The 20,775-nt window shown below is 43.4% G+C and overlaps 1 protein-coding gene across 8 annotated transcripts in view; it reads right to left on the reverse strand.

Moving 5' to 3' along the window:
* Nucleotides 1-20,775, reverse strand: part of megf10 (multiple EGF-like-domains 10) — a 53,044-nt gene that overhangs the window by 16,764 nt on the left and 15,505 nt on the right. For 6 of the 8 annotated variants that reach the window (XM_077019994.1, XM_077019995.1, XM_077020000.1 and 3 more), the window contains 7 exons: nt 14,033-14,157; nt 11,582-11,683; nt 10,687-10,787; nt 9,259-9,351; nt 2,807-3,053; nt 2,521-2,641; nt 1,820-1,956 (listed from right to left, as the gene is read on the reverse strand). In XM_077019994.1, the coding sequence (XP_076876109.1) occupies nt 1,820-1,956; nt 2,521-2,641; nt 2,807-3,053; nt 9,259-9,351; nt 10,687-10,787; nt 11,582-11,683; nt 14,033-14,157 (926 nt within the window). Of the gene's footprint in view, nt 1-1,819; nt 1,957-2,520; nt 2,642-2,806; nt 3,054-9,258; nt 9,352-10,686; nt 10,788-11,581; nt 11,684-14,032; nt 14,158-15,252; nt 15,335-20,775 lie in introns of all 8 variants that reach the window. The other 2 variants (XM_077019997.1, XM_077019998.1) reach the window with 1 other exon arrangement.

Genomic DNA, 20,775 nt, shown 5'->3' on the forward strand with positions numbered 1-20,775 from the left:
CAGAATTTCATCCAGATCATGTACAATAATCTATATAATTAATACATTCAGGAAGCTTCTGCGGTCTTTAACGGTAGACATCTTAGGGCCGCTTTAGAAGGGCCACTCGCCAGTCGCCCCTGTCCCGCCTGCACAGGCCTGGCTGTGGTCTTCTCCCACACTTTGACCAATGCTGCTGGACTCCTCCTGACCTAGACCGGGACGGCAGCCGAGTCGGTCATGGACAGACTGCGTCTCCGTTACTTCTCTCTTTGGACCAAGGTCCCTTCAGAGTCATGGATTGGGCTCAGGGCTTCCTGGATAGGACTTCCTCTTCATTTCTACTATCTGCTCACATGTTTCTGACCTCCTACCATGAAATACAACTCCAAAATAGTCCTGCTGATGTTGCTGCTAGATAGAAGGACACACATGCTTGTGCACTAGAAGCCAGCGAAGACCGACTCCACACAAACAAAGCTGGGACCCAGTTCTTGTTTGTTCCTGGGCGTTTCTGCTATCACTACATAAAAATAAATAAATAAATAAATAGAACATTGTGACTGGATTTCAGGTAAGTTGACTGAATTTACTGACATTTTCAGTCAGGGGCAATTTATTTTTAGCCATTTAAAGGGTTGCATTATCGCATTCCAGATTACTGCCATAAACCATCACCAACTAAATTTTGAAGCATTTTGATGCATTCAAGTATTGGCTTTCTTATCACACTTTGCATATGTTTCCATTCAGATACTAATGCAATATCTCCACATACTGTACTAGTTGCAGTACGTGTGTCCCTCACTGATAATCCCGTTATGGACCAGTTTAACTTTCCATTCTCTTATACTGCCAATTAAGAACAGTTGACTTCACCGCTTAATTACCATGTGACCTTGCTGTGGGCTGCCCCCTGTTTTATTATAGATCTTGCACTTGTATCTGTACTGTATTTGCGCTAGTCCACATTCACCCATCTACGCCAATTATAGGGTTGCTGAGAAATCCAGTGACTGCACCCATGGATGGTGTACACAGAGATGGCACCACACAGTGGCATTCGAACTGCATTTATGGCTTAGAAGCACATTGGATATAGAGAAAGTCTAGAGCTCACCAGACCAGCAATACCAGTAGACATGATGACTTATTGGTGGAGTGCTGGATCTATGTTGGGTTGCTGGAGGTCTCTAAAATCTTGTCTCTATTCACACTTTATAGGTCAAGTGGGTATTCCATGTCATATTCATATCATAAAGGCATGGGAATTGTAACAATTTATAGCAAAATAGCAATTTTCGCAATAACATTTGTTATAGAAACGTAATGAAAATACACAAACATGTACGGTATACATTATATGTATGTGACATATACAGATGGGACCCCAGTACTGTGTCCCTGTCTGTGGTCGCAGCTACTTACACTTCCATTATGCTGTAGCTGTGTCTGCAGACATTCTGAATTTTAATGTGTTTGATGATTTTACAGTGTGTCTGGTTTTCTAGGCCACCATAGAATAACTCTCTCAGCCACTATATCCTATCAGCAAACGCCTGGGTTCTGACAAATGTACTGAACTATTATCAGTAACATTATCTGCTAAACAATAATGTTGGCCTAGAGGAAGTTAACAGTTAAGCTGTCCATTTACTGAAAGTCATCTAAATCAGGGTTAGGGTTAGTTTTACTAGTTTTCATAAATCACTGAACTACATAGAGGGACTATGGGTGGATGGGTCTCCCCTTTCTGCCGTTAGGGTTAGGGTTAAGTCTTAGGGTTAGGGTTAAGTATTAGGGTTAGAGTTAGGGTTGTTCTGGCGGTAGAGGGCCTCACCTCTCTCCTGTGTAGCCTGGACCGCACACACACTCGCCTGTTGAAGCAGAGCAACTGCCCCCATTGTGACACTGGCACTCCTGAGAGCAGTTCCTCCCAAATCTGCCCTCAGGACAGGGCTGCCCACAGACCGTTCCCTGGACACACACACACACACACACACACACACACACACCCACACACATAAACACAGATCTGTTATCTAGTCCAAACCACCTACAGTTTAACCCCACATGGATTAATTCACACACTATTCATTCAAAATTAATACATCTAAATACATTTAAAAAAACACACAAGCCACACAGAAAGCAAATGACAAGAGCTGTGGTGATACCCATGAAGATCATTTCTATGTTCAGCAATTTTATATATATATATATATATATATATATATATATATATATATATATATATATATATATATATATATATATATATATATATATACAGATACAGATATATATGTATATATACAGATATATATGTACAGATATATATGTATATATACAGATATATATGTACAGATATATATGTATATAAATATGTATATATCATATTATATTAATTATTATGCAGTCACAGAGCAACTATCCAATAGTTGCCCAAACAGGATTTGTTGTCCGCATTACCCTGAGGGGCAACAGGGTAAAACACGGTGGGTAAAATGTTTGTCTCCTCCTACTCATCTGTGCAATTACCATCCAGCCTTCGGGACAGGCGCACTCTCCAGTCACGTGATGACACACTCCTCCATTCTGACATGGGCAGCGTTCCTCGCACTGTTGCCCGTGCTTGCCTGGGGGACACAGGTCCTCGCAGCTGCACGGGGGACAGAAACAGAGCAATCACGAGGACCCGCGAGGACATATGGGGCCGTGATACCAGGGGGCGCGGGGATGGGGCAGGACTTTCATAGAAAAGAGGTCAGGGAGTCGTGATCGCCCCCCCTCCCACAAGGACGGCTGAGCGCACATGCAAACTCACAAGGCGCCAGTGTATCCGGGGCTACAGGTGCACTCTCCCGTGACGTGGTGGCAGGTGGCGTTGTTCTGGCACAGGCACTTCTGCTGGCAGCCGTCGCCGTAGGTGCGGGCCTGACAGAGCTCCTCGCAGCGCCAGCCGCGGTAGCCCGGTGCGCAGATGCACGCCCCCGTGATGGGGTTGCACAGAGCCCCGTTTTTGCACTGACAGCGGCTGCTGCAGTGAGGACCCCAGTGGATGCTGTCACATGCTGCAGAGAATGGGAAAGATGTTCGGAAGGTCCATCATCCACAGTCAAACTTCAGGCGTGCATACGTGCAAATGTTAAGCAACAGGTGACACTACAGGCTCAGGTGTTTTGAATTATGGCAGCTTGTAGGCTTTTCTCATTTCTGTTATATTAAAAAATAACACATTATTTTGAAATTATGTATGACTTAGCAGCACTGTCATATTTAGTCTCATTTGTAAAGTAAATTATAAATAATATCTTCACTTCTATTACGACAGACATTTTAACAGCTTAACACTTAACACAGTGTTAATATCACTGAATCATCAGCATGCGTCCAGCCATGAATCCCCCGTTACTGCTTGCCATCAAAGTTCCAAAAAGAAAACCTAATGCAAATTCTACCTAATCAATAAACAAGCTGTTACATGACAAAAATTGTTTTCCACTTCACTTCAGCTTCTCCACTGGAGCCTGATCTAACGGGCTAACAACCTCTCCACAAACTACAGCTTCATGTCCAGCTGAGTAGCTCAGTCCCAGTTTGGATCCAACCTTTCCCATTTCAGAAGAAAGGTTTCCTTTCACATACATACTGGAGAACCCTGTCCACCCCAGGCCATATGTTTATTCTACAACTGCTTTCATATCCCACAAGTCCTTTCTGGTCCCATGATGCCAGGGTTCTTTCGGCATCAGGGCAGGGGTAAACCGAATAAGGAGTGGAGACTGATCCTCTAACTGTTCATTAGGTTTCAGAGGTTTTAGGCTAAGAGACTGTGTGTTTTAGCAACTGCATGTACTGTGAGATCAGTTAAAGAGGTTAAAGAGACTCTTCTTGCCCTCAGTAAACACTTCTGATTAAAGAGCATACAAAACGACCTGACACTGCACACTGAGTCATATTGGAGGCCTTCTTCACTGACCACACACATTGTGGTCACTAGCCATGATGAGGTTAAATGCCCTCAGAGAGCTGGCCTTGCCCTCCTGCGGCTCCCTGCCATGCCCCGTCCCTTTATTTATCAGTTTATTTATTAGCCTTTATTTATCAGTTCAACCTGGAAGTGCTGCTGAGGAAAATTATTTACAGAGCCATAAACCTATTAAATGTTGTTTAAACCAATCAGCTAAAAATACACTCAGTTTTTATCATCAATGTAAAAAATGACAGATACTCACTAAGCAAAAAATTAAATAAATAAAATGAACTAAATCAAGCTGTAATGTACTTATTGGCTAAAAGGTTTAAGCCAGAATGAAAAAAGTGCATGAGGAATATCTGTTTGGCAGCATTATAAAAGCCTCCAATGTACCCATCCACATCAGACAGTACTCAAGGCTGTTTAAACTACTGACTCTAAGACAACATCCTCTTACTCACACTGTCAGTGCACTCAACGTCCACATGAGCAGGCCTAGAACGAACACTACTGGATTATGATGTCAGTAAGGTACTCAACACTACTGGATTATGAGGTCATTAAGGTATTCAACACTACTGGATTATGATGTCATCGAGGCACTCAACACTACTGGATTATGATGTCATTAAGGTACTCAACACTATTGGATTATGATATCATTAAGGTACTCAACACTACTGGATTATGATGTCATCGAGGTACTCAACACTACTGGAATATGATGTCATTAATGTACTCAACACTATTGGATTATGATATCACTAAGGTACTCAACACTATTGGATTATGATGTCATTAAGGTACTCAACACTACTGGATTATGATGTCAGTAAGGTACTCAACACTACTGGAATATGATGTCATTAATGTAATCAACACTACCCGACTATAACATCATTAAGGTACTCAACACTACTGGAATATGATGTCATTGAAGCACTCAACACTACTGGACTATAATATCATTAAGGTACTCAACACTACTGGATTATGATGTCATTGAAGCACTCAACACTACTGGACTATAATATCATTAAGGTACTCAACACTACTGGATTATGATGTCATCGAGGTACTCAACACTACTGGACTATACGTAATATCATTCAAAGTCAATGACAAATTATCTTTCTTCCCTCAGATTTTCTTCATAATCATTTCCATTTTTGGAAATGCATAATACCGCCTCCAGTTTTGAACCCAGGGTGCACTTTAATTATGAGCAAAATACTGAACAAGAAAAGTGCCAAAACACCAGGTTTGACGTTTTGATCTAGTCATAGTGATATTTAGTGCAAAACAGGTCATCATGAGCCTTGGCCGGTTGCAACAACACCACCAACAACAACAACAACAACTGCATCATCAGAACCAGCAGGAGATGATGCAAGTGTTCCAGCTCGCATCAGGCAGCACAGTGCGGTGTGTGTGTGTGTGTGTGTGTGTGTGTGTGTGTGTGTGTGTGTGTGTGTGTGTGTGTGTGTGTGTGTGTGTGTGTGTGTGTTAGTGCTCTCTGGCCTTGGTGAAAAGTCCACAGCACTTCCGCAGGGTAAGAACACTCTTAAGGGCTCATGCAGATAAAACCTTCTCTTATTCAAAGAGCTCCATTTGAAAGATCTGACCTAGTTAATTCAGTGGATGTGGATGCTTCAGTGTTCTGACAGCGTCACCGCTGCCCCACTGTCCCACTCTACAAGATGCTCTCCACAGGCAAAAACTAAGCAGAACGTAAGTGTATAGTCCAGCATATAGAGCCTTCGTTTGCAATGATTCACTTTTTTTGTTGCTACTCCAACAAAGCCTCAGTGCACTTCTAACTTTCCTACATGAAGATTTGATAAGCAAAACATCTTGGTACCACATGTAAGCTTGTCTGATTAGTTGACACAGATGAGATGTAACTCCACAACAGCGTGCCGCACTGTTACCAGGTTCAGTGTCGTGTTTCTGCCCCTTCACACCTCCACGACACAGACACTCACAACACCCTCAGACACTCCATATCAGCACTCATGGAGAGCTAGTAGCAGTTTCCACCCATTGTTTACGTCTGTTCTGGCATGCAGTCTGGTCAACTCAGGACTGTGAGTGACGTCTGGAGAATCACAAAGTTAGCTCACTGTCATACCACAAATCGTAGATGGTATTTTGAGACTTGCTGGGGTTGCGAAATCCAAACTAGCATGCGTGCTGTTGGGCGGTAGGACAAGGAGCCCTGTGTGTTTCTAAACACTCGTGTGGTGTGTTGTTTGCCCGCTGGACATCGAGTAACAGGCGTGTACCTTACTAGTCCATTAAGATATATTCTGAGACTCAGATATTAAGAAAATTAGGTAGGAATAGAAAAGAGCAGAAAAACCTTCCAACCGACCAAAAAGAAACTGAAATAATCTCTGTCAACAAATCATAACTTCATTAAACCATCAGTGGCGTATCAGTCTTGAGAGGGTAATGTTCCAGCTTCAACCTGCCTCAGCAAACTGACCTTTTCAACTCTGGGCCTACAGGCTAGTAACTGACGGAAAGACCAGTTGTCGAGGCCCCTGTTGAACTTTGTCTCTGTATAACCCACACACCCCCAGCCGCAATCACACCACACACACACACACACACACACAGGATGATAAATACTGTAGGTATAAAGATTACCCCACAGGGAAGCAAACACAGCAGCCAAAGGGAAATCAGCACATGGCTAACACGGCACGGATAGATCACAGTTTACCATTACTCTTCTCCACTGGGATACGAAACCTCTCATTTTGTACGTGAATGTTTAAATCACTTCAATTAATACTTTGTCATCCTGTCAGTATGCTGCATTTACACACATTTGGTAAGAAACAGGTTTTTGTAAATGCACCTGAGAAAAGTAACAAGAGAAAAACAACAAGACAGAGGAGAAATGTTGGCTAGTACACTCATATAATGTTTGAAACTGATTCATGATCGTTTTTTAAAGGGTCTGACAAATAGTATAAAAAGAATAAAATCATACCTGGTACATATAGTCTGGAACAACTAACAACACAAGTGGCAATACTCTCCTGAAAGCCCTCTTTAGACCTAGCTTGTCTTAAGAGGTTTTCTACACAAGAAAAAATAGACTAAAGTATTCTAGAGCCTGCATCAAGTGTGCAATTGCAATAAAGTGAAAACAGTTGTACATCTAGTTACTTCTTACTAGATCTACATAAGCCTATTGTAACAGAATCACACCCCGGCCGGGTGTGAAACCAACCATGACACAACTGTCACATAAACACTTAAGTGGACACTTAAACACAGAGCTGTTGCCTGGATCTGGAGTTTCAGCAGCCCCTCCAAGATGGTAATAGTATTTTTAATGTCAAACTGTCAGATCAGAAAGTGGCACCACTGAAAATCCAGACCTCAACAACAGCTGCCCAGAGATTTAATTTAAAGGCAGCTGTTTAGGGTGGAAACTGAAAATCTTTCTCCAGTGTTAGCCATCATTACAGAAGAAAACAATGCCACCAGGATTCTGTGCATATTAATATATAAATGCTACTTAATTTAAAAGCAATAAACGTTAGACACCATATGGTCGTATGTATTACACTGCTGTCATGTTGCGCCCCAGATTTGAGACTCCAAAGCGCTGAGCCCTCAGGTCATCTTCTACATTTTCACCCTGTCGTTCTCATCCTCTCCATTGGCTCTTTGTGCGTTTGGAAAAAGCGATTTTCTTCTTTACTGCTTCTTGTGTCTGATATTATTCAAACATGCATTTTTGTGGTTCTGCGACCTGTAAACTGGCATGCTAGCCCATGCATTAAGAGGAAATGAATGTCATGTTAGTTTGTATTGAGGGGGCTTCATAAAAAAACCCCTTTGAAGAGCCAAAGATGATTCTGCCATAAACCTTCAAACTAGACATCGAATCTAGGAACAAATGGCTTCTCAGAAAAAACATAGTAGCACTTGGAATGAGTCCCAAACTGTTTCCATGTTACACTGAAAATGAGGTTCAGTTACAAAACAGACATCAGAGTCAGACAACTATCTATGGAGAGGAATATCAATATATTCTCTGATGTAATTCAACCGTAGCAATCTTTTCAAGTCTTTCAAGAATGCAAGCAATGTGATGAAATGTAATGTGATGTTTGTTTTCTGAAAGAGAACTGATTAAGCAGCACAGAGAAGAGATGCCTGCAGTGTTTTGCTTGAGTGAGCTGCATTGATTTGGGACCAATTCATGACTATTACAGTGACTGGCTATCCTGTGTGTGTCCTCAAGTCACAGTGAAAGACCTGTATGGATGTATATCAATACAAATACTCTTGGACCAACCAATCACAGACAAGTTTAACTTTGATATTAACCGGTTAGACAGGATTTTTATGCACCGCAATAATAAAGGAGACATAAAATGTCCAACAACTATGAATACAGTACACCCTGGTTTAATTACACTGATACAGAGCTTACTGCTTCACTAAAACACTCTTAACCACACCTTTGAATTATGACACCACTGTGAGATACACAGAATTGCAGTACAATGCTAAGCTAGCAGGGCTTTTCATGGGTACCCATATCCCCTTACTTCTATCTAAGGTAACAATATATCCCAAAGCTTCTCTGTGAGAGCTCATTTAATCACCATGTTCAGAGTGACTAGCCAAACTCCAGAGGGATAGAGACTGCAGACATAACAATGGCCATTTTATTAAGACCCTGAAACACAAGTCAAGTAGAAGGCTGGTCTCAGACCGCAGCCACAGAGGAGAACTCCTGATTCATCCGAGACGCCATTGTCCCATTACAGTACACACACTTGAAGTGATCTTATAATTCCACTGGCTAATATCTACAGGGTAAAATTCACGAAGGCTTTCATATGCCAAATCTACACGTCATCCCTGCGAGAACAGTCGATTTTACTCATAACAAAACAGGCAGTAACAGGAAAACACTTTAATGGACACTAAAAGGTAGAAAGTACATTCTGTGGTAAACAAAGGTATACGTGAGGAGTTAGCACAGCTTAAATACCATTGTGATACACTATCAGCACAAAAAAACTGGGAAATTGCCCTGGAAATCAGTGCTGAGGAGTTACCCTTCTAAACTGTGTGAAAGAGCCTAGGCCTTTGGCGTCAATCTGGTTGCCTTCCTGTGGGCTGGAAGACCAGGTTGTGTTTGTGTGTGTGTGTGTGTGTGTGTGTGTGTGTGTGTGTGTGTGTGTGTGTGTGTGTGTGTGTGTATGTGTGTGTGTGTGTGTGTGTGGGCATGCAGAGAGACAGACAGCCACAGCTGGAGGACTTACCGCTGGAGCAGTCAGCTCCTCCCCACCCGGGTTCACACTGACAGGTGTTGGGAGCTACGCAACGGCCGTGCACACATTTCTCAGCGCAGTGGGCTGGGGAGGTGGAGAGGGAGGTGGAGGGGGGTGGGGGTCATCGTGGGAGGAGGAATGGAAAGGAAGGGCGAGAACAGGAAAACAAGAGACTACAAGGTCAGATTTCATTCCATCAAAACAGATGCAGCCAGAGTGAAGACGAACCAGTGGGAAAAACAAACACAAGAGAGGGGGGGGCTAAATTCAAGCTAACCGCTAATGTGTTAAAAAGAACCGATACTGCTCAGACAAACAGAGTGGTATCAAACCAACCCGCAGTGCTAGAGAGGTTCAGTCTTTAACAATCCAGTAAAGGTTAGAGTCTTTGGTCCTGGCACAGGGATGAGACTGAGTAATCCTTGAAGATTAGCATTGATAGATCTACTAGCACTGACGCAGCAAATTCACTGAGAAAGGAATTACAGCTGAATGAGGCTACCAGAGGCTAACACGGAAGGGAGTCCCACACTGGGAACACAACCAAATCCATTAAGCCATGCAGCTTTACAACATTACAGCAGACTTTCCATGATCTGGAGGGAGCTACATGTTTGAAGCAGACACATGCTTATCTGTGCTCACGATCCTGCCCTACAGTGTGTCTGAACTGGGGGCTAATTGGACCAAACTCATAGTTCGTAGATGTCAAATGATGTTAAATGAAATTAAGATATTTTATTCAATGTATTGAAAACAAGAATTATGGTATAGAATATTTTGTGTGTGTGTGTGCAATATTTAGTCATCTTAAAATATTTGCAATGAGGTTAATTTTAGTGAAATGTCCTCTTCCAAAATTATGCACTAAACTCATTATCACTGGAGTTAATCACCTGAAAAACCATAGATATCACATTCCTGCAACTCATATATTGGTCAAATATGTCTCTAAGAATATTATAAATGTAAACAAAACATCCCCAGTTGCAAACAGAATCATATCTGATTTAGATGCTGTCAAACGAGCTCGATGTCAATCCCAGCATAAAATAAACTGCTTTACATTAAGTTTTTGACCCTTTGAGTCAAAAACAAATCACATTTTGTCAACAATTTTGATACAAAAACCCGAATTGTCAGTGATAAATGCTTGTCTCTGCAATGTGCACATGGTCTGCTTCCATAGCCCAAATTGCCCAGGCCTACCCTGACGCTACTTAACAGAGTGTTTTGGGCCCCACTATGACACCTTCCTCAGTCAGGTTGGTACTGTACCTCAGAACTGGTACTGTACTCTGATATGAAAACCAGGCCCCAGGCAGCTTTAGATATGACAACCATGTAATGGCTGCCAGCTTCAGTTTGGTCTGTTCATTTAGTCGTATATGGTAAGATGAACATCACACAGCTACGTACGAGCACACATCTCCTCGCTCTCGTAGAACCCTGGGCAGCACTGGGACTTGCGGCGGTACATGGTCTTCTCTCCTCTCCGATAGGCCGTCTTGTAGCTCACCCTGTGGGTGTGGAGAAAGCTCAACGATGCGATCAATAAGAGCTGGGCTGTCTTTTTTTTCTAGTCACAAAGATGCATAATACCTCATTAATGAGAATCCTTTCTATTAAGGATCTATTAATAGAAATCTATTAATCTATTAATTACAACTGATTCATAAAGAACAATGAAATATATTTTCAATTATCTTTTAACTGCTGTTCATTACTTGTTGGCATCTTATCACCATCCGTTTGTTATAATGATCTGAGGTTGGCTGGTGATCAGTCTTTCAGAGATGAAGGGTAGATGGAGAGTGTGAGTATGTTAGGCAGCACTCCTTCACTCAGGGCACATGACTACCTCACGTGTGACACGTGCACATGACTGCCTCACGTGTGACGCGTGTACATGACTGCCTCACCTGTGATACGTGCACATGACTGCCTCACGTGTGATACGTGCACATGACTGCCTCACGTGTGACGCGTGCACATGACTGCCTCACGTGTGACGCGTGCACATGACTGCCTCACCTGTGATACGTGCACATGACTGCCTCACGTGTAATACATGCACATGACTGCCTCACCTGTGATACGTGCACATGACTGCCTCACGTGTGATGCGTGTACATGACTGCCTCACGTGTGACGTGTGTACATGACTGCTTTACATGTGACGTGTGCACATGACTGCCTCACGTGTGATGCGTGCACATGACTGCCTCACCTGTGACGCATGTACATGACTGCCTCACGTGTGACACATTCACATGACTGCCTCACGTGTGACGCGTGCACATAACTGCCTCACCTGTGACGTGTGCACTTGAACCACGTCAGGATGTCAGTGCAGCTGGTGTAGTAGATCTGGTCATAGGGGTGTGCATACGATTCCTGCACAGTGACGGAATAACTGCAGAACACACACACACACACACACACACACACACACACACACACACACACACACACAGGGACAATTACATACAAAAGCACTCCTGCTCTGTGACATGTTTATACAATTCATGTGTGGTCACCATAAATCCAGCTCAAGTGGCAGATAAGGGCTGAAGCTAAGTGCTTAAATAAGAAGGGCACAATTAGCCCAAGCATGTTGTGAGTGGGGATAATCCCCCAGCCTTCACAAGCTTCACACACCCGGTGACACAGCCACAAAGAGGTCCGCTGTGCCTGGGTGGCCTAGTAAAATCTGCGGAGCCATTTTAATGATTATCACACACAGACACATGAGGCTAAACAACCCTGACATGATAATATGAAGCAAATGCCCAATCAAGGACCATCAACACAACATCTGAAGTAGCTGCAGCTCTGTGTGTGTTGCACAATTATGTTGTTATGGTGTCTGCATCTGTTTGAAACCGTTTTGAATCAGAGTAACACTGTGGGCATCTGTGCTATGCAACGTAAAGAGAGTAGTTTCTTTTCACATAAGCGTGGATCTATAAAACCGCCTAATGGACATACAAATGTACAGTTAGTGCAACAACTGCTCTTTTATCATCCTGATGGAGCAGACTCCAGGCCTCCAGAGACACACGCCTCTCTCTGAGGGACACAGGCTGTTTGGACAGGAAGCGTGTCACTTGGAAAGTTTGCGAAAGAAATAAATGAGCGGCTGCTTCATTCATATAGATCCGGGCAAACATGACGACGCTCACTGTTGTAGCAGGAACGATGCTGTGCTGGTCGCACCTCTTACACTTTAAAATACGAACTGTGTGCAGTAGCACTACAGTACCACATGTTCTTAAACATTCACGGTAGGCTTGCAGGTTGGTGACTGCGTTGTTAGTAAGTGGACAATAGGACATCAGACATGAGAAAGCCAGTCAGGCTGACTACTTTCAGACCACACTCATGCACTACGGCCTGGGGGGCACTACTCCACGGCCTTGCGGGCACTGTTCCATGGCCTGGCGGGCACTACTCCATGACCTGGCGGGCACTGCTCCACGGCCTGGCGGGCACTACTCCATGACCTGGCGGGCACTGCTCCACGGCCTGGCAGGCACTGCTCCACGTCCTGGCAGGCACTGCTCCACGGCCTCGCTCTTCTGGGCGGCTTACACCACCGCAGCTGTTCCCACGCGCTGGCCAGTGAAAGGGAATCTAGCTGGGAAAGCAGCCTCTACCTTTGTTCTTTCCAATCTGCTTTAATGGATTCCCAAGGCATTCCTTAATTCGGCCATGGAAATCGTCTGCCTAGGTTGGGTGCTGTATGTGTGTGATGGTGATGGGAGAGTGTCTGTGTGGGTGTGTGTGAGTTTGTGTTTATTTTCACATATTTTCAGGACAAATATGTCCCGACTACGTAGGGAAAACAAAGAGAAAAAGGGTCAGAAGTGGTGTCGTGCTGGACTGCTTGTGCAGATCTCTCTGTGTGTGTGTGTGTGTGTGTGTGTGTGTGTGTGTGTGTGTGTGTGTGTGTGTGTGTGTGTGTGTGTGTGTGTGTGTATGTGTGTGTGTTCATTTTAAGACCAGGGCCTAATGCTTGTTTACCAGAGACGTAACAAAGAATTACGTTTTTATTAAAAAGTGCTTACATTTTTTAACACTTGAACATTTCAAGTGAACATTTCATTACTTCAGATCTGCTTGGTCAGGAATCTGAAACACACCCACTTGAAATATATATCATTAAAAAATATTACCACTCTGATACTTAACTATGTTATTATGTTGCTTGTAATGATGCGAGTCCACTTTAATTGTTACTACAATACTACTCTCTGACTGCCTTGTGCTGTTCCCTTCTTTGAAATACAACGGTTCATTGTTATTTTCTAGACTGTAAATTTGACATTTATCAGGCACTGACTGTTAATCTATTACAGGTCTGTAATGTGCTAGTACCAAAAACAAGAATATTGATAAAGGCATCTCACTTCAGCTACACTGTGACTAGCAGAACGAACACCTTCTAAAAGGATGTGACATTTACAAAAGCACATCAAATCCATTTGATCTACCTCTGCACCAGTTCCTCTATCAGAAGCGCCTGTGGGTTAATGTCATGCACTGTTGCATGCTGGGCATTTTCTGGCCAACGGGACCAACCATGGACTCTTTTTTCACAGCACACATTCCTTCCTCTCTCTGACCTCCCAGATGACATGGCAGTACAGCCGACGTTCTTACACTGTTACAAAAGAGAGTGTGTCTGGGCCGGGCCAGGACTGGAGATGCCCCTGGCGTGTGTGTGTGCGGGGCAAGAGGGTATGTGAGTCCATCTCTTTACCTTTCCCAGTGGCTGCACACATTGGGGTCCTCCAGGTTGAGTGATGATGTCACTCCCAGCAGGCAGCAGGACAGGGCCAAGAGCACAGGGCCACAGCGACACAGGAGCATCATTGTGGGCATCACCTTTAAGAAACAAAGAAAAATCACAGAGCGGATATTTAACTCTTCCACAGACTTGGGCTGTGTTCGAAATAGACTACTACATACTGGATACTGCATACTGGACTCAGTATATACTGCATACTGCATACTGGTCCTCGTAGTACGCAGTACAGTTTCCAGTATGCGACAAAAGCAAAGCACACTACAGGGTCACGTGAACGTAGCGTTGCATGATGGGATGCAGTATACCACAAAGGTAGCTCTGTTCGCATACTGGAATATTTTGCGGAAGTAGTAGGTCATCCGGGAATGTTTCGCGTACTGGAAATTTTCATTTTGGTCACATACTGCATACGGCATACTGATTTGGGGCTCGATCAGTATGCCAGTAGTATGTAGTAGGCTATATCGAACACAGCCTTGTTCTTGGTTGCAGTGGGGTGCCCCGTTGAAAATGTTCCTCCGTTTCTTCTGGTCCTTCTCTGGTTCTAAATTGGTTCCACTCAGCTCTACACTAGCCTCTTATATCATAAAAACAAATACAAAGCCCATGATACACTTGTATTGAAATGTACAAATACATTGAGGCTAGTTTCAAACCTGTTTAAATGCACATCGACTCATTGCCATATTTTCTTTTACTTAATCTTTTGTGCATATTGTTGCATTTTAATGCAAAAGAGAAATTCCTTGCATTTTTGCACGAAATTCTATTTTTGCCACTATCGGGGTACAAAAACAAAACATCTGGCTTCTGTTCAGCATGACATGAAAATGTTTGCATTTGTTTCTCAATATTTTTCAGTTGCTGAAACAAAACTCTTCACATCTGAGCAATTACAGGCTACGTAAACTGTTCAAGGCCTACTGGGAGGGTTAATTATTGGATGCAGTGCTTTATTCAACATATGACCACACCCTGACACAACAGTGGTAGCACTGTACTGGAAAGAGGGGCTCATCACAGCTAGTTTACTTTAATATCACCAGCTCCATTTTCACAAGACATTGCTCATCTGTTTCTGGAATAGCACAGATGCTTAGTAACTGTGTATTTTGGTTTCATCCTTTGACTGAGCAGATAATTGATCACAAGAACATGTGCTCTATGTGTGCCATTCCTCTGTCTCTTCTTCGGTCTCAGCTGCATTCCCCCGAAATGACTCCTTCATCAACATACCATATAATCATGGGTTTCCTAAAATGTGACAGACAGGGCATTGTTAGAGCACGAGCATAAATCAGTGATCAAGGTTCTAAATATGTTTTAAAACCTTTCTCTGTTCACTGTAGCTCCACCACACTGATAAACATAGATCAGCATTTCATACATAAAGTTGTCAGATCGCTGACACTGGCTGAGTCACTGAAGTGTATCTCCACTGTATTTCTGTAATTACAAACACAGTCCAAATCCAGTTTTTCCATCAACTCCTTTCTAGTGACCTATTACAGGCCAGTTCTTGGACTGACTATGCACGAATATACAAGTGGGTTATGTCTAACCTGTATCCTGTATCCTGTATCCTGCTCTGTCTGCTCCAGTGATTGACAGGACAGAGTGTAGCAGGGGAGACGCTGCTTACACCGGGTCCTCTGCAGCCAGCCAAGCCACGTCATTAACACGCCGGCAGTGTTTGGCTCAAACGAATCACAGTGCCCTTTCGTCTACTGACAGCACTGAAGCAAGCTCGCTCTCTCCTGGTGAGCAGATTCCTCCTGCCTGACTGACAGAGCTCAGACAAAAGGTCTCAGCCATCAGCAGTCCCATCACATCTTAGGCAGCTATGCTAGGGTAAAAAAACAGCTTCTATGCACCAGGCCGCTCTTTTCCAAAATCCTTATGGAGGGCGGGGGTGGTATGTTGTGTTCGTTCTCCTAATTTTTGTCTTTTTGGGGGAAAAAACTAATCAAGGAACCTCTGAATGATGTTAATAAATTCCCTATATGAGCTTTATGAAAGAGCTACATCTGCACTTGATAGCAAAATACCAACAAAAAGCATAGAAACTAAACAGAAGTTAGCACTGTCAGGTGCCAAAGACCAGGTAGGAACCAATTGATGCAGCTTCATCTTAATTTTTCATGTCAGGACTCATTCTCTGTAACACCCACTCATTCAACAACTTCTCAGAGAGATGGAATTTGCTGAACACAATGCAAAACCAACATTGTCTCCTGTGGTGGGAGGTGTCCTGTTACTTCAACAGCAGAGATACAGCGACAACACGCAGCAGTAATGTTTGTACAGGGTAGCTGAATTAGTCGAGATCCCCTGAAAAATGACCGGAGCGGCGACCCACTCTGGTTTCACGCAGCCGACTGGCCACAGCTGCAGTCAGCAAAGCCCTCAACAACTGGGGGGTCACGCAAAACAAGGGTGTTGCTGTGGGACCTGAAAAGGCCCATACACTCCAGACGCCTGGAGCGTGGAGGGGGGGGGTGGAGACTTAGGGCCAACCACGGGGCTTTGATACACAAAGCCGACGCCCACATAAGCAGCCCAGCATCTGTGCACAAGGCCAGGTCCTGCTCTCTGAACTGCTTCCAAGCTCAGGACAGTGGACAGGACAAAACATCCCCAAATATTTGCTCTCTTGCTCATGAGGACTCGGCTCTGATGAATATCATTGTTGAGCATTCAGAGTGATCTGGCTTTGAGGATTCAAAAGGCCAGGAAGATAATATCTCATTAGGAACAAAGCAAACAGGGCATATTGGTATATGAACCAAGTACAAGAACAAACATTGTGTTGTGACTAATCCTGGCTTGAACTAGCACAACTTTAGTTTAAAAACGTTAGGACAGGAGTGTCTCAGTCAAAGGTCATGGAGTTCCAACACACCTTTTCAACTCCTCAGCTGTCAAAATTGTTCTGTTACAAGTACACTTCAAAGCAGAATAAATAAATTCACTCAGCTTTCTGGAGCTTTGTAAATATAGGCATTTACCATTTCCACATTTTGAGCAAAAATGCTACTTTGTTTTGGCTGGATAACATGAAGAGACAGCCATAGAAAAAGAATAATACCTATGCCTTGGGTGACATACTCTTTAACTGCTGTACATCTAATAACAATACTGCAACTGTGCCATCTGTATAAAACTCTGAACACTTTACTTTAGAATCTTTAATTTCAGGCACAGAGACAATTTCAATGCAGTCAAAACAATATCACACCCCACTGCCATTTTAGCGCAGAAACAGAAACCAGGTCTATATCTAATTCCCTGCTGGTTCAAAACAGAAAGAAGAAGGTTTGAGCTATATTTGTCTGCACGGACGTAATTTGGGGGGACGGGGGGGACATGTCCCCCCCACTTTTTCAAAAGCCGGTTTTGGTCCCCCCCAGTTTTTACGGTTAAAACCAAATAGTTAAATAGCGACGAATCCATGTCCCCCCCACTTTTGAAATCAAAATTACGTCCATGTTTGTCTGGAAAGCTGGTTTGGGTCAGACCCAGCTGAAAGACAGGAAGACTCTTCCTTTCCCCATGCTGTGGTGTACACCAGCTCACCACACGCTTCCACGCCACTCTTCTCTCTGCTTTGGACTTGCATGCCATCACATACCTGCAATCCTTCCGCAAACTACCAGACTTTGTTCATTATGCAAGGTCAGCATGGTTTTGTTCTCAAAGTCAAAAGAGTCACCCTGAAAGTGCACACAACCCTGACTGGAAAGTGCATGTGTCACTCCAGTGGGAACGTGTCCAAAGTGCCGCGGGAAAAAGCGGCAACGTGAAGGGTTCTGCTAGACATTTGTTCTGCCTGGTAGTAACAGACGCAGGTGTAACCCCAAGCCACCAGCCCCTCACATACACCAACATCTCCCAGAATACCGGTAATTAGTTTTCAAGTCACAGGACTGCGTTTTTCAGAGCATACAGGCAGTGGGGGGAGGGGCTCCATGGGCTAAGCCACTCAGGGGGCTAATTAAAAACTCAACAGAACCCCCCCTAAAACTGTTCTTTCCCCAAACTGTCTCCAGTTTTCTGTTTATGTGGACAGGTGGTGCCTGGAGCATGCGTCATAAGATGAAGTCTTACCCTGCCACGACAGCAGACACTTCTTTGTATACCCGCTTGAATCATCTACAGTTTCAGCTGTTAATTCTGGGCTTTCTACAAGCCAGACATCTCAAGCGTTAGTTACGTCCATAGAACTGAAAACAAACTAAATCATTGCTTCTTCTGTGAGGTCAATATCACTTTTCATTCCATGTGCTTTATCAATGCCACCATAAGATTATGGCTTTTCCAAATGTTAGATCTTGCATACATTGACCAAGGCCCCAGGAATAGGCAAGAGAAATATTGGGTTCCCAGACAACCATAAGCTGGAAACAGCATCTGGGGTGATGTGAGTAGGTTTGGGGCAGGAAATGAGTGTCATTGTGTCCACTACTGGGCTCAAACACAGCATGTCTCTTAACGTAAGAGGCCTCAGTAGGAAGCACAGAATGACCTGCTTCACTGGTGAGTGGCTTCTGACACAAACAAAAGGACACAGATTAAAACCATAAACAATATGAGTCGACGCTCAATAAGTAAATACTAGTATATATCACAAATTTTCATCGACAGAGATGACATGATTCCTACATCGGTGACTTTATTTCTGTGAAACAGGAGAAGATGGATCTTTTTTGTTTTATCTTACTATTATTATTACTTTGATTTAGACTTGCAAAGCCCACACAAAGTAAAGGATGGTGTGAGGTTCACAGAGGAAGTGGATTTCATACAGAGATAATCACAAAATGATGGAATATATATCTCTCTCTCTCACTCTCTCACTCTCTCTCTCTCTCTCTCTCTCTCTCACTCTCTCTCTCTCCACTATTGCCAGATACATCTACTACAACAAATAATGTAAACAATAGAGCTGCAATGCTTCCCATACAGCTGGTTATTTAGGTCCGCCCGTACATACTGATATAATAACTTCTACAGCTGGTCACATTTACAACTAAGACACCGCTGCTGGTCACAAAGTGGAAGCATCTCTCAGGAAGCACTAAGATCTACAAAGAGACTGATCATCTTCTTTGCTCCATATGGGCATTCTTCCAGAAAGTTCTGAAGGGCAGAGTATGACAATGGGATCAGGTTGCAGTTTTGTGTTGGATTGAGGATAGAGAAACACAATACGGAGACACACGGGGGACATAATCCAGGCTTTCCCTGTGTGTCTACTGTAGCGAGAGACATTGGATCGAAAGCCTGACTAAAACTATTGTCCATGACACTGGTGAAGCATTTACCCGCCCCAGCTCTTCAGCCCGAGGTCTCATTCAGGGTAAGAACCAGGGCAGAGCTCTGGATGTCAGGAAGCTTGATGGAGCACCAACATCGCTGAGAGCAGCTGAAAGCTTTATGCCTCTGTAGCTCGCTGTTGTCCCACCCTGTTCACTCAGCCAACCAGTAAAGGGAGACATGTGTGCCTGTCACTCAGACCATGTCTCCATTTGCCCGGTCCGTTAGGACGCTCCCACAAAACACACGCCGTTTTCGAAAAGTAAAAAAAAAAAGAACAATAAAAGCTTCAGCATTTTTTTCCCGAACCAAACTGCGTGTGAATGAAACACTACCACCACCACGCTAGTCAGAAGGCTCACAGCTGTTCAGGGTCAGTTGACAGAACCACACACTTTACACAACTGTTCTGTTTTTTTTGTTTTTGTTTCTTGTTTGGTATGGATCAAGCTTGGGAGCCAAAGAGATGTTCTCTATGTGAAAGGAACTGTCCCCCTGAAATGATCTCTAAAGATCTCCGATCCAGTCCTGATCTGGTGGGACTTACACCTGGTTTTTGATGTGGTCCATCCAACATGTTCTCAAATATATTTAGTTAACTGCCACATATAGTTTAAGAGGTGCAGCAGCAAACAAAACATTTCTTTTGAGAAGTCATTAGAAAAACTAGAAGTGAATTAAACTAAAGCAGCATGGCATATTTTTGTCTTACTGAACCAGCTCCACGATGACAAGACCTTTAATTACAACTGGGAATAATGTTGCTGTTATGGCAACCAGCTGGAGATGTCTGCCACTCCTAAACACAACTGCATACTAACGATAGAGATGTGGTCCGCATCTGGCAACAAAGATGTTGATAACTTCCAACCTGTGTCATTTTCAGTGTATTAATAAGTTAAAATAACAGGAGTTTCATTGACAATGCTATGATATTGATTAGTTTTATCACAGCAATAGGTTTTGGCAGTTACACAGCAGTCAAAATTCAATAATGTAAGCTATAATTAGTCAGTTTGTCTTTCTACAGATGTAATAGATATAATAATACCACCCTCTATATCTAAAACAATGCCTCACCTACACATACCCTTCACCTATTCAACCCCTTCAGATGATCACAACAGATTAAATCAGTTGGTCTGTGTGAAGCGTAAACCAAGCGAGATGACTAATGAGCACAGTGGCTGTGGATGAAAGCTGAGGGTGCCGACGGTTTAGGACACTTGTTTTAGAAAGTTGGTATTGGTTGGTTAGAAGACTGGTAAGGGTGCCACTTTTGTTTTTAAAAGTGCGAGCTTAAATGTTCGTATACTTAGCTGTCTTTTTTAATGGTTAAACTGGATTCGCTCCACCAGCCTACAGTGACACTATATATT

Source organism: Brachyhypopomus gauderio, chromosome 10 (genome assembly GCF_052324685.1).
Source record: "Brachyhypopomus gauderio isolate BG-103 chromosome 10, BGAUD_0.2, whole genome shotgun sequence".
NCBI lineage: Eukaryota > Metazoa > Chordata > Actinopteri > Gymnotiformes > Hypopomidae > Brachyhypopomus > Brachyhypopomus gauderio.